This window comes from Trachurus japonicus, chromosome 8 (genome assembly GCF_045865225.1).
Source record: "Trachurus japonicus isolate A0001 chromosome 8, Traja_1.0".
NCBI classification, from domain to species: Eukaryota; Metazoa; Chordata; class Actinopteri; order Carangiformes; family Carangidae; genus Trachurus; species Trachurus japonicus.
Window position 1 is genome coordinate 22,112,966 of NC_140914.1, and position 14,185 is coordinate 22,127,150.

A 14,185-nucleotide genomic window follows, 5' to 3' on the forward strand; every position below is an offset into this window, starting at 1 on the left:
CTGTTTGATAATAATGATTATGCACTGAACACCATGTTGAGAAATACTGAATACAGAATACCTAATAGGCTACTGTCAAATACTCTCAGTGTGTAACAATAAATACTAAATGTAATACATCAAACTGATTAAATTGTAGTTTCAGAAACAGAGCACAATAATTATTTTAGTCACTAATAGGCTACGATAAAAATGCTACAAAATGTCATCACGTGTAGCTTGTATAACTGACATGACGCATTTGTTACCGGTTGTAATCATCCTGTAATATTGAGGACGGGGCGTGTCATTGAACATATATTTCCTTTAAAAAGTCCGGCAGAATCAGAAATGTAATGAAGCTTGACACCTTTACTGTTTTATACAACGTGTTGTCTCACAAAGTCTCACATAGCTGTTAAGTTACCGGTGAATGAGGTGAAGAAACGACCCCACTGGATCTTCTTGCTGCGCGTAACCGGAACCATAGAGGAGGGACGACTTTACACGACGGACACTCGTTCAAAGATGTCGGACGTACCAGACAACGCAAATGAACGTAAGTTTTAAAAACTGACAATAATGTTATTTTTTTCTCTCTTTTTTCTCTCCATAACTGTAGTGATGGTTCACCTTGGCTTTTTGTGATGCTGTCTCACTGTAAGACCGCGTTGTGTTTTATAAACATCTGTCGCTGTTGACAACACAAACTACACTTGAAATATTCCTGTATTTTTACAGGTTTTTTTTAACGTCCTGTCACGTTAACGTTAATCAGTTAAAATATCTGCACCTGGCCGTGGAGGGCTGGTGCCTTTTTATGTAAAGCGAGTAACAGTTTGCTTGTCTTCTTGTGTGAAGTTCAGTGACGCACTTATTAAAGTGTGAGAGAAACGCAAATATATTATTGCTAAAGCAGAAATTTCTCAGAACAAATTTGATGAAGACAGTTGAAGAATATTTGATGCGTTTGTATCGAAACGCCACATTGCTGCCTTAAATTGTGCTGAGTCACTGTGACACAGTCTTTAAGGGGTCGACCACCTTACATGTCAAGATATCATGACACCTTTGCTCTGCTAAATTGTTAGAAATACAGTTTTATTGGTTGATAATAAATGAAATCGCGATCTTCTCAATTTATTTAGCTTGGGTACATTGTAATATTGCTCAGGGTGAAATATTCAAAGCTGAAGTCTCATGTTTTAGACGGTGACACCAGTCAATCAAATGCAAATGTTCTCAACTAGGCTATTGTTTGAGTTGTTTATTATCTATATTTTGAAACTAAAGAATCCACAATGCGAAATAAAGTTGTGTGGATTTTTCTTCTGCACAGTGGGAGTTCAATATAATGCCCCAGTGTCATGTGGGGTTTCAGAAAAGTAGCTCAAAGAATTGGGTTTTAGCCACCCAGACCAGGTTTCATTTGGTTTTAAAATGTGTCATGGGTGACACACTAGTAACTGAACTCTTTAATTCTTTCAGATTGTCCAGGTACAACTAGTGAGCTAGCAGGAAAGACGTCATCATGTCAGGGCTGCCCCAACCAGAAGCTGTGTGCCTCTGGAGCCACCAAGGCCCCAGACCCAGGTAAGACTGTTACCTCACTTTAAATCTGACCTAAATTTGAGCCTAGTGATTTATATCCAAGCTGATATAACTCAGCAGGAAAAGTCACAACCAACCAGCTGGAGAGTCTCATTCTGCTGCTTTACACATCTCCATCCTTAAACTCTCCTCCCCTTGTCTCTCATCTCAGCCATAGCAGAAATAGGAGAAAAGCTAGCGACAGTCAAACACAAGATCCTTGTGTTGTCTGGAAAAGGAGGAGTGGGGAAGAGCACCTTCAGTGCCCACCTGGCCCACGCTCTGGCAAGTGACAGCACAAAGGAGGTAATGTTTTACATTATATCTGTCCAAACGGGGAGAATAGCTGAAGGTGGTGGCAGTTTTGTTGTGACATCACTAAGTTGTAGGTCCTGATAGATCCTTTCTCTGTGCATTTGCAATAATAAGATAATTTTGCAGTATTATTATAGAACCTAGACTTACTGTGTGATCAGAAAGGCACAGATTTTCACTGTCTGGGTTATGGGACCTTTAACAGGAGTTTAAACCTGTGTTGTCTGGGTCAAAGTCACGTGAACTGTTTAACTTCTTCTATGCTTTTTAAAGCTGTTCACACAGTCTAAGGCAGGCATGGGCAACCTATTCCACACAGTCTAAGGCAGGCATGGACAACCTATTCCACACAGTCTAAGGCAGGCATGGGCAACCTATTCCACACAGGGCTGTGGGTTTTCTTTCCAACCAAGCAGCAGCACACCAGACTAGACTCATTTAATCAACCAATCTCAATCTTCAGACAGTTGATTGGTCAAACTGTGTGCTCTTGGTTGGTTGGTTGGAACAAAAACCTGCAGCCACACCGGCCCCTTTGTGGAATAGCTTGCCTGGTCTAACGTTTAGCCTAAACTCAGTCACTGTGGTCTGCAGAACTCACAGAACACCACTAGAGGTCACTGCTGACATGGTGCGAGATCATCAAATTGAGCATAAGATTTCAGACCAGATTCTTATTTGATTAATAATCTCTATGAAGAAATCCTTAACCTCAGATTACTATATTAAAGCCTCTCATGTGTGTGAATCTACTTACAGTATTGTGTTATTACATTTAGATGCCAAATATGCATCAAGAAATATTGAGATAACCACCTAACCTAACCCACATACCATATGAAAGATTGCACCAGCAGATGTCATGGAAGGACAGTACCGTAGACAGGCAAATGTGTATTCTTAAATCATATGAGGGGAACAATATTATAGATGGTGGGAAATATATATATTACTGAGATAGTTAAATGGATACTGCAGTAATCTTTAGAAGAAATGTTTTCTATCATATGGTTCACATTTTTTTGTCACAAAGACATGTCTTTTTGATAATGAATGACTTATCATGCATAATAGAATGAGTGAATGTGCAACCAGGCCATGAGCTCATTGATAAAGTCACAACAGGGTCTGTTGTTCCAGTGGTGGTCTCTGTAGCACTGACCAATCTGCTCTCTGAACTGCAAAATTATAAAACTGGTTTCCTCAATTAACATTTCCCAGGTTAATGTATAACATTACTGTCTATTTATTTATTTTTTAGATCCCCATTAGCTGATGTCGTGTCATCAGCTATTCTTCCTGGGGTCCCCAGTGCAATTCAAACCAAGACTCACATTTATGTTAATACATAATCATAGTTATTGACATATCGCACCTGTATACATTTAACACAGACACTCATGCACATCCCATGTATAACGATGCGCTACAGGTCACTGTAACACAAACATGTACACAAACAGCTTAACAGTAAAGTCATAAAATGGCACAACTGACAGACATCACACAACATATAATATAACCAGTACAGTTCAGCCAAGTGAACCAACAAATTCTCCAAAAGGAAATCAATGTTGGGTGGAGTCCACACATACGAACATGGTGCAATAAGACCTAGAGACTGTGGGAATATTGAGGCAAGATGCAATATACGAGAAGTGCAATAGTTATTTATTTACTCCTGATGAATTGTGAACTTAGTCGTACTGTCTGTAAGTGTGGTCTGTTGGTTGTGCGTGTGTGTACGGTTTTTAAACTGTTTTGCTGGACGCACAGCACTGATTGTCCAAGACAAATTTCCCTCCGGGGACAATAAAGTTTATTTTGATTGATTTTGATTGAATCATCCCAGAGTACATGTCGTGCTCCTTATATTCTACAATATCCTTAGATTGTTTCTCACTACCTTGTCTGTTTCAAGTTCATGTTTTTGATGCAACTGGGCAATGAGTTGTGTTGCATGGTAACTTCTTTATGTAGCCAGATTAGCTGCTGTTAATCTGTGGTCCAGTTTGTTTTTGACACAGGGAACACACATTTTACACCCCTACAAGTTAGACTTTAGCGAAATTGCAGATAAGTTAATCAGCCAAACAGCAGTAACACCATTCCATTCAGTGTTTAACTTAGGATAATGTTTGTCTAACATATTAACAGCTTGGTGCCCAGGAAGTTAACAGATTTAGTGTTAGTGGTGGTTCTTATTGCGAATGGAACATTGCTGGATTACTCCTGTGTGTTTTCAGACTCTACTGTCCTGAATCCTGATGTTTACCATATTGCCTTATATATTAGTCTGTGGGATGTGTTACTACATAACAATAGAAGTGAACATTTGACATCATCTATGTTAAAACTACTTGTGTCCAAAATCAATTTAAGCTGCACAAATACTGCTCTAGTGCAAAGACTGTGGAAACAACCTCATGAGTTCTCCTCTTCCTCCTCCTCCTCTTCCTCTTCTTCCTCTTCTTCCTGATGCCTTTGGTTTAGCCTTTGACAAATGTCAAGAGGTCTCTGACCTTATCCTCAATTCTCACTGTACACATTTGTACTGGTTTGCAAGGTTTAACATCAGAGTCTGTCACAGACTCAACCACATCAGAGACTAAAGGGGGTTCTGTTTTTAGGTTGCCCTGCTGGATGTCGACATCTGTGGTCCATCCATTCCACGGATCATGGGCCTGGAGGGAGAGCAAGTAAGTTTAGGTTTACAGCAGTATATGGATTAATAAGAAAAAGTGCAACACAACAAATAACTGAGTTCAACAAAAAGTTGAATAGTGTCCAGGATTCCAGGATTGACATTTTTTCCACATAAAACACTCAGTAAACTTATTTTCTGTGACATTTTAAAGGTCCAGTGTGTAATAATTGCAAAAATAATACGTTTTATTGGCAAAATCTGACTACCCATGAATGTATTTGTATAAGTGTATAATCGCTATAAAATAGAATTTGTTTGGTTTTCATAGCCTTATAATTATTCTTTTACATATAGCAAGGGTCTTCCTTTAGAGAGTGTCTCCATCTTGCGGCGCCGTGTTTGTACGGCAGCCCAAACGGAAAATCCAGCCAACCAGAGAGCGCGTTTCATGAGTTTCGTGTTCATAAATAAACCAAGGCAAGACATCACCATGCGCGCAGAGGCTCATGGGAAATGTAGTGTGAAAACACCTTGCTTTCCAAAACTTGTTGTCCCTTTTTAAAAAAATACATATCAAGATTTAACCTTGGACTATGATCTGTTGTTTTATGTGCAGGTTCACCAGAGTGGTTCAGGCTGGTCTCCTGTGGTGAGTCAATTCAAACAGTGCTGCCTACATTTTTAATGTCAATTTTTTGTACACACCTATATATGATTTGTGTGTGTGTCTGTTGCAGTATGTAGATGACAACCTGGCAGTCATGTCTATTGGTTTCCTGCTTGGCAGCCCAGATGATGCTGTGATCTGGAGAGGACCCAAGAAGAATGGTGAGTATGTGTGTGTAAGAGAGAGAGGGGACACAGAGAGTGTGAGTTCTATTTCTCGTTACACTGCTAACTTGAGTGGTGTTTGTCTCCGATCAGGGATGATCAAGCAGTTTTTGAGGGATGTGGACTGGGGTGACCTGGATTACCTCATCGTGGACACGCCCCCTGGCACCTCTGATGAGCACCTGTCGATTGTCCAGTACCTTAGCTCCACTCACGTTGATGGAGCTGTCATCATCACCACACCACAGGTATGCAGTTACATGCACATGCATAAGACCCATGACACTTACTACACTAACATTAATTGCTTAAGTAGCAACTGTAAAGGGAAATCCCATCGCTAGTCTACTTTCAATACTACTTGTGCTTCAGTTGGTGATGCTTTGGTGATGTTTCACAGGATGAACAATTGGAGGTGTTGGTTTAGCTGTTGATTTTTATGTAATTCAACTAATAGCGATAGTGACACTACAAGCCACACGACAAAAAAGAAGCAGAGAAGGGTGACTGTACAATGGCTGACCATGATATGGTGAAGTTGTGGAGGATGGGATGAGGATATAATTTTTGTCTCAACTGGAAAACCCCTTACTCCCCATACTGCTGTAACTGCCACCAGTTCTTTCTCAGCCTACACGATTAACCCACAGCTAATTACGGTAAGCCGCCAGTGTTGGGGGGCAAATAGAAAGTAATTCTACAAAGACTGTGATACAGTGGAACAGCCTTCAAAATGACTATTTGCATATGTTTGTTGAAGTGAGAGGAAGTATACCTCTTTAGTAAACAGGCATGAAAAAAACATGAAGGCATTGTTTGTTTCAGTACAGTAAAATAATTGTGACATGAGCAAAAGAGTGTACAGCTTCCTACTAGTACCCCCAGTTGTCCTGTCACAGCTTGTGAGGAAAGCCAAGAGTCTTCATTGGAAGCTGTCGGTTGACAACATTTCCAGACTTGATAACGTCTTTGACTCCTTAAAACTGATGGTAACACTCAACAAACAGTGGCTCCTCTAGGCAATGGAGGATCTGAAAAAGATGCTAGCTGACTCCTGTAAAGGAGCAGAGGCTATAAAAAGACACCCATAGCACTTCCAGTTTGAGGTGGCCACTTTGATGAGATGGCAGTTGAGGGGTATTGTGCAAGTCTAGACACGATCCAACAGCCCAAGAACACTCAGAAAATAAGACTGCACATCTGCTGTGCGGAAAGGCAAAACAAGAGCCCCATATGACTGTGAGGCAGCTGTACGAAGGCTGAGACGCAGCAGTTGTTGGTACTGACATGAGACTGATAAGGGACTTTTTAAAACGGGGTCTGTGCAGTCTATTGAAGCAGCCACAAACATGGAGCCGTCTCCGGTGAAATTTAGCTTTTCACAAAATCGCAACGAATACAGGGCAGGATTTTATCATAAACTAATTAAAGCCTATGCTCCAGTGACCACAGGGTGCCCACACCAACTATCATGACACCATACAGAGCCACTGTTATTCATTTACTCTTAAAATAATAAAAGCTTCAAAACCATAGCAACATAAATACAGAACAGTGAAGCAGAAGGAAAAATAATCGATGTGGATTAACAGACACGTCCATGCAACACAATACTGTGAAGCTCTAGTTGCTGACTTCACAGGTTTTTACATCTGATAAGGTCTTCATAGATACACAAATTATAACCAACCAAACTAACTAAAAAAATAAATAATTAAAAGAATAAATAAATAATTAAATGAAAAAGATTTTTTCTGTCCCTTGTGTGTGTAGGTGACTGGATAACTTGTTCATCTACAATGTCTTGGAGCAGACTTTTAAAACTGATCTATTCTTCCGCTTCTAATTAAGTTGTTTTTGTCCTGAAAACACATCTAGATACTTAAAGGGACAACGAGGAGTTTCTATTTGGTTATAAAAAAGTCTCATGTTAATGTGGATGAATCTCCGTTACCCACACTTGTTAATGGCTCCATTTTCGATAAATATATCGTTTTGTCTCTATCGTTATTTTGTTATTATTAGTGGTGGCGGAAATGCTGGTCGAGCCGACCAGCGTTTCCTTTCGCAGCGAGTTAGGAGAATAACGCCGCCGAATCGCTGTTTATGGTCGGAACTACGACGGTATGTGAACCTCTTTGAACCTCTGACTTTAATTCGTGATGAATGAAAACATGAGTCTGTCTTGCGCCAGTCGAAGAATTCTACGGTGCACGCGGAGGCTCATAAATGTAGTGTGAAAACGCTTCGCTTTCCCAAAACTCCTCGTTGTCCCTTTAAATCAAGTCATGCCAGCCAGCAGAGGAGTCATTTCCTCATTCCATCAACTCTTACTTGACCAAACAGTGACCGCCTCCGGGGTGGCAATCGCCCATGGAAGCAAGTGAAATCTGTTTGATCTCAAGAAACAAGTAGTCTGACTCTTCATATCAAACAGTATTTTCTCATACTCAAACATGTCAGCACACTGAAATCAGGGAGCTTAACTAAAAGGTTTTCTAACGAAGCACTGAAAGCAGTCGTGGAGGAAGGAAAAACTATTAAAACTAATCCTTTCGCTTTCTCTCTTTCCACTGGTCCTCCCCCACCCTCCCCATCTTCCTTTATTGGCTCTTTATGTCCATTTCTTTTTTTATGATTTTCTTCCTGTAGGAGGTGTCGCTGCAGGATGTGCGAAAGGAGATCAGGTTTTGCCAGAAGGTCAAGCTGCCCATCATCGGAGTGGTGGAGAACATGAGCGGCTTTGTCTGTCCCAAATGCAAGGTCACTGACAGACTCAGACACACACATATGTACAAACACAATAAAACTAGATAAAAAGCATGAAACTGGAGAGAACATAAACTGAGCAAGCAACCAGGGAATCATACAAAATGATATTAATTATTATTGAATATTTAATAATGATCTTATATATATATATATATATATATATATATGTACATATATGTATATATATATATATAGATTATAATGATTCTCTTCCCCACCCGTCACAAAAAGTCACTTCATAGTTTCTTTAATTTCACACATTGAGGTCAGTTTATTTCTCATGAGGTGTACTGCCTGTGAGTCTTTAGAGTGAGTTTTGTCAAGTCTGGAAAAATAACCCTGATGATGTCATAGTGATGTCATTAGGGTCGTCTTGGACCTGGGTTACAGACAGGAAAGAAGAAAAGTAGGAAGGCCAAACTTGGGGTGTTGCCCTGGTGTTTACCAGACAGAAAAGATCCAACAAAAGACACCACAAAGTTGCATGCAAGATGTATTCCTGTATCTTAATTTGCACTAAAGATTCAAAGTTGGGATATCCTAGCTTACACTGCCCTGATTTTGAATTATTTTTTCTTGCTCTGTCGCTTGTACTATCCACTTGACCCAGATAGAGAAATGTTGAACTTGTATCAAGCACACATCTACAAACATGAGGTGGAGGGAGACTACAAACAACAAAGGAGAAAAGAGAGAAAAAATCATGTGTATAAAAAGCTTTCAATCTGTAGTCAGCAAGAATCCATGGTGACTGATTTCAATAGTGCTGTGAAAGAAGGAGTCATTTTAGGAGCAAACACTCTAGAGAGACTGTTTGAATGTGCCTGTCAGAAAAAGGATTTTATTTCATTTTTCATTTCATTTAATATTTATTTGAAAGGGACAGTGCAAGTTAATTGACATCACCGTGTACGATTATGTAAACATGACAGTTTGTAGCCATTGGCTAATTTCCATCTGTTGTCCCTAGCAGATGTTCCCTGAGTAGAGTAGAGACAAATAAAAACAGGTAATCACATTCTTAAAACAAAGGAACAGTAAATTCAGTAGAGACGTCTGGTGAAGTGCAGACATGCCTCAAGTGCAATTAATAACAAAGTGCAATCAGTCTTAATAAAGTGCATGTAGCAGTACATTGTACTGTAAAGTGCAGTAGTCATTAAATAAACATGTTTCAGTCAAATATACATTCAGTGATGTAATTCTAAAGTATACAGTTGTTGTATGCATTGTACCTGTATTATAGTGACCAGTTTCTGCCACTGAACCATTTCTTTTCCATTCCTGGACTCAACATGTTAAAGAGAGGCTCAGATCTAATGTAATTTAGGCTCCACAGAATCTAATAATGAACCAATAACTTTCCTTTGTCCTCTCTCTTACAGAACACATCACAGATCTTCCCTCCTACGAGCGGAGGTGCTGAGCGAATGTGTGCGGATCTGAACCTGCCTCTGTTAGGAAAGGTGCCACTGGACCCGAGGATAGCACGAAGCTGTGATGAAGGCAGATCTTTCCTCAATGTAGTACCCGACTCTCCTGCTGCTCAAGTCTACCAGAACATTGTACAGAGTGAGTGTTTACAATACTTACAACAACACACTCATGCACATACATGTCACTGCCGACCTGACTACCTCTTTCATCATATTGTGGATTTCACTGGATTCTTGAGTAAGGGAAGTTTGACGCAAAGATATAATTTGACTTCCATCGAAGTCCCTCATTGTTTTTGATGACTACATGGTTTACATGACATCCCGATTCCTGATTGAATTCAATGAAAGAAGAAGTGATGACTTTACAAATGGGAACCAGTCGACCAAAGGGGAAGAAGGAGGTTTGTATCGAAATTGGATAAATGTGCTGCAAGAGATTAAAGTTCAAGATCAAATGTTTGTGTAACTGATGATGTCTGTCAGGGAGTTTGCCTGGTAGACGCATACAGAAAAGACACAAACAACATAGGTCAATTTGTGAGCATGGAGATCATCACTGAGTTAACCAAACTATCATTTCATTTACACCAGCCCCACTCTTCTGTCCTCCATCAGGTATCCAGGACTACTGCTCCAACCGTGTGACAGAGGAGCAGAGCTCCACTTGAAGGTGGCCACACTGAACCACAGCACTGAGACAGATCACATGATGGCAGTGTAGTAGATATTAAACACACATATGAAAGCCCATATCAGCAGTATTTTTTAGTATTAGTTTGGTGAACAGGCCTATTAAGCACTTAGGTACATTTTTCCCCTGCTGAAGATGTTGATTTTTAGACACATGTTAGAATATATATTTACCGTACATAATATATTATTCACTGATGGAGTAGGTGAGTTCCTAAAACAGCTGTGAAAGTGAATATTTACAGCAGCAGAACAGTGTTTTTGGGATTGACTCAAGATAAACTTCAGTGCACATGGTAATGAAAGTAAAGGGATTTACCATACAGCACCACTTCTTGATGTTTAAAATAGCCAACACCACAATGGAAAACAAAGCTCGACGGCACAGTGGATAAGATCAACCCTGGGTGACACACACAGCCCTCACTGTTAGTTTGGGTCTTTTATGGTATTTGTTGACAACATGAGAAATATAGACATATAACAGGCTCATCCTTATGTCAAACTAAATGCACTATGAGAAGCTCAATCGGGTAATCATGCATACAAACAAGTATTAGAGGAAGTTAAAACCCAAGCAGTAGAGACATTAACCATTTCCTACAAAGAGAGGTTTTGAGTCTCAATTGTGATTTTGGATCCACTGGCCCTCATTGACCCTGGTTGTAGTTAATTAATTGTGCAGGAAGCTAAATGTTGCACCAGTTTGACTGAAATTTAACCCAAGAGATGACCAGTTCACCAATTCTTTAAACATTCTCTCTGTTATTGTTATCATTCCACCTCTCAAATAAGGATAGTTTTCTTTAGAGTTGCCATCACATCATCAAATGACTATGTTGTTTCTCATTTAGAATAAATACACCAGCAACAATATACTCTGTGAATGTGGATTCCCTTTTTTTGGAATTACTGTTGTCTCTGGTCTGATGATTTGCTTATATGTTAAAAAATAATAATGTATATATGTTAACTGATTTATAAAATAAATTACCAATAATGAACATTTTTTCTGTTTAATTACCTGAAGTGTGTGTGTGTGTGTGGGGGGGGGGGGGGGGGCCTCAGCTGTGATAGCTAGTGTAGTGAAAGGGTTAACTGAGGTCTAGAGGAACTAAAGGCAAGTATATGTAATGTCCCCTGAAATGACAGAAACACAATTGTGTATGTGCTCTCGTGTACTTGCTGTACATGGCAGTTCCTTCAGGGTTCACTAAAAAACACATGTGAAACTCCATCTGTATCCTGCTAACAGACAAACAACAGTGGCCAAAAACAGACAGTTTCACACATTTCAGACATGAAGCTCTAGGTGTTGTTTTTTTTTACGATAGTAATAGATAACTTAAGTCCACTATAGAAACACAACTTTAATTTTAAAGAAAGAAAGAAAGGAAAAGCTAGAAAAAACAACTGGAGAACCATAATGAAAGCAGGTGCTTCCCCCAGCAACCACCAACATAGTTATCATGTAACGTCTGTGACGGATATAAAAATGCTGAGCATGATTTTGTATTAAGATGGAAAGAGCAAAAGAAGTGTGTTGGCACAGTTGATAATAGCTTCAGTCATTAAAGAGATAGTTCAACATTTTGGCAAATTGGCCCATTGCCATAATCCCTATAGTTTTAGGAGTAGGTTTGTTACCTTTAAATGTTGGTGCAAGCTATTTTTTAGAACGGCGGAGCAGAGCTAGCCTGGCTCTCGCCAGACCCTTGTAGTTCCGCAAAGCTCCACCAGAGGCGCTACGCTCAGCTTCACACAAGGGTCTGGGACTGCTCCATAGGCGATTCATTTCAGAAGGCGGGGCCTTGTAAAAAAATCTTGTATGTGATTGGATAAACCACTTGTCCGTTATCTTGAATGACGTGCTACTTCAGCCACTCACATCGTAAATAAATGCCTTCAAAACCGTTCTCTGTTCATCTTTCAAAGAATTAATATTCGATAGATTCGACAAAACAGTTGAAATAGCAGAATCAATGCCAACGCACGACTCCTCACTGCGAGCCGCCATTGTTGTTTGACTCAAACAGTCGCTTCAGCGCTACATCACACCTCAGAAAGTCCCGCCCGGCGATCCTGATTGGTTCATTATTTTTTGCTCCGGGGAAGAAGTTTGCATTGGCCTCGAGTCCAGACCCTTGTGTGAAGCTGAGCGTAGCGCCTCTGGTGGAGCTTTGCGGAACTACAAGGGTCTGGCGAGAGCCAGGCTAGAGCAGAGCCACGAGTGGCTCAGAGCTACGCTACGGAGGCTAATGGAATTTCTTGGTCTCCCTCATCAAACTCATCAAATACACAATCCAACAACTACAAAACACTCTCTTGGACAAGTTGAGACCTGCACATTCACCACGCTATGAGATAATAACGGAACGTTAAGAGACAGTTTTTTTTTTTAGGCAAATGCAGAGACTGCTTGCCGAAAAACTACCGCCGACAGGAACGCGCATCAGCAGTTTTGCATGAATTTACCTCGAAAACAACTCCGTCTCGTAACATTCCGTTATTATCTCATAGTGCGGTGAATGTGCAGGTCACAACTTGTCCATGAGAGTGTTTTAGAGTTGTTGGATTGTGTATTTGATTTGAGTTTGATGAGGGAAACCAAGAAATCCCATCAGCCTCCGTAGCATAGCTCTGAGCAGCTCGCAGCTCTGCTCCGCCGTTCTAAAAATAGCTTGCACTGACAATTAAAGGTAACGAACCTACTCTTAAGACTACAGGGATTATGGCAATGGGCCAATTTGCCAAAATGTTGAACTATCCCTTTAACACTGTTAACTGTCCAGTATTGAAATAGAGACAGTGACAAAAGTTGCAGATCTGTGGGAAAGATGTAAATAGGGTCAGAGGTTTTGATGGACAGCACATTTGATGACTCTGGTCTTTGTGCATTGTGTAAAAACAGAAGCAACTCTTCAGACTGTATCAGCAGTCCATCCGTCCAAGAGAGGGATATGAATGAGAGATCAGTGTCACTGGTTCAACCTATGGGGGAGAAATGTCATATGGTCAGATGAGTCATCCATCACCATATTCTCAAAAAAATCGGGCAAGTTCATGTGTAATCTTCACCAAGAGGACAATAAGGACCTGAATGTTTGAGGCTCACTTCTAAAAAGGCAGTGTGTCTGAAGGAGTTAATACATAGAGGCTACAAAATGGGTTTCTCACCCATCAAAAACTGAAATAATATTTCATCTTTATAAAGGCAGCTGTGTCTCCCCATTACCTCAGTGTCCATATTTGTCACTTGCAGGACGTGTGATGATACTAAGGCAGTGGTTCCCAACCTTTTATGGTTTATGACCCATCACAAATTTCTGACGACCCCGTCAATCAAGATGCGCCAGCTCAGATTTTCGCTCGAACTCGATTTATATTAGAGAAAGTGAAAGTATAGAATACACTTAAGATTGTGTATGGCATTTTTAATCATAATTTTAAAAAGAATAATAATTAGTTAAAAAAATATTTTCATCAGTAATTTTTTTAATGAATTATTAGACATTTCGGGCGACCACACGTGGGGTCCCAACCCCAAGGTTGAAAAACACTGTACTAAGGTATCGAGTTTCTTTATAAATCCTGGTCTTAACAGGAAGGCCTAAGCTTTTTCACCCAACCAGTTCTAATGCCCTAAATACTGTAGATACTTGAGTTGACTCATGCACTGCTCATAGAAACACAGGTTTGCACTTTAGCGTTTGAATAACAAATTAAAGACAAAGCTTATAACGACACTTTGTTACTTGTCAACGATGTGGGTGTGTATTGGGTGTTTATGATCGCAAACAAGGAATAAGAAAATGTTAGATCCTGTCTCACCCAATTAAACTGAAACTGTGGTTTTATAAGCGACATGAGAAAGTGTATTTCCTCTGCTGTGGTTTTCTGTTGCACAGAGACTGTGTGATAG

At 40.0% G+C, this 14,185-nt stretch overlaps 1 protein-coding gene and 1 long non-coding RNA gene across 2 annotated transcripts; both read left to right on the forward strand.

Moving 5' to 3' along the window:
- The first annotated feature begins 313 nt into the window (after positions 1–313).
- On the forward strand, positions 314–11,267 carry nubp1 (nucleotide binding protein 1 (MinD homolog, E. coli)). The gene is made up of 10 exons (XM_085784681.1): positions 314–538; positions 1,468–1,572; positions 1,742–1,875; positions 4,515–4,583; positions 5,148–5,180; positions 5,269–5,359; positions 5,456–5,610; positions 8,015–8,125; positions 9,520–9,706; positions 10,189–11,267. The coding sequence occupies exons 1-10, from the start codon at positions 508–510 to the stop codon at positions 10,239–10,241; spliced, it is 969 nt and encodes a 322-aa protein (XP_085640807.1). The 5' UTR covers positions 314–507; the 3' UTR covers positions 10,242–11,267.
- A 722-nt stretch (positions 11,268–11,989) lies between these two features.
- LOC146983205 (uncharacterized) lies at positions 11,990–12,479 on the forward strand. The gene is made up of 2 exons (XR_015036356.1): positions 11,990–12,298; positions 12,331–12,479. It is a non-coding gene; the product is annotated as an uncharacterized LOC146983205 (long non-coding RNA).
- The last annotated feature ends 1,706 nt before the right edge of the window (positions 12,480–14,185 follow it).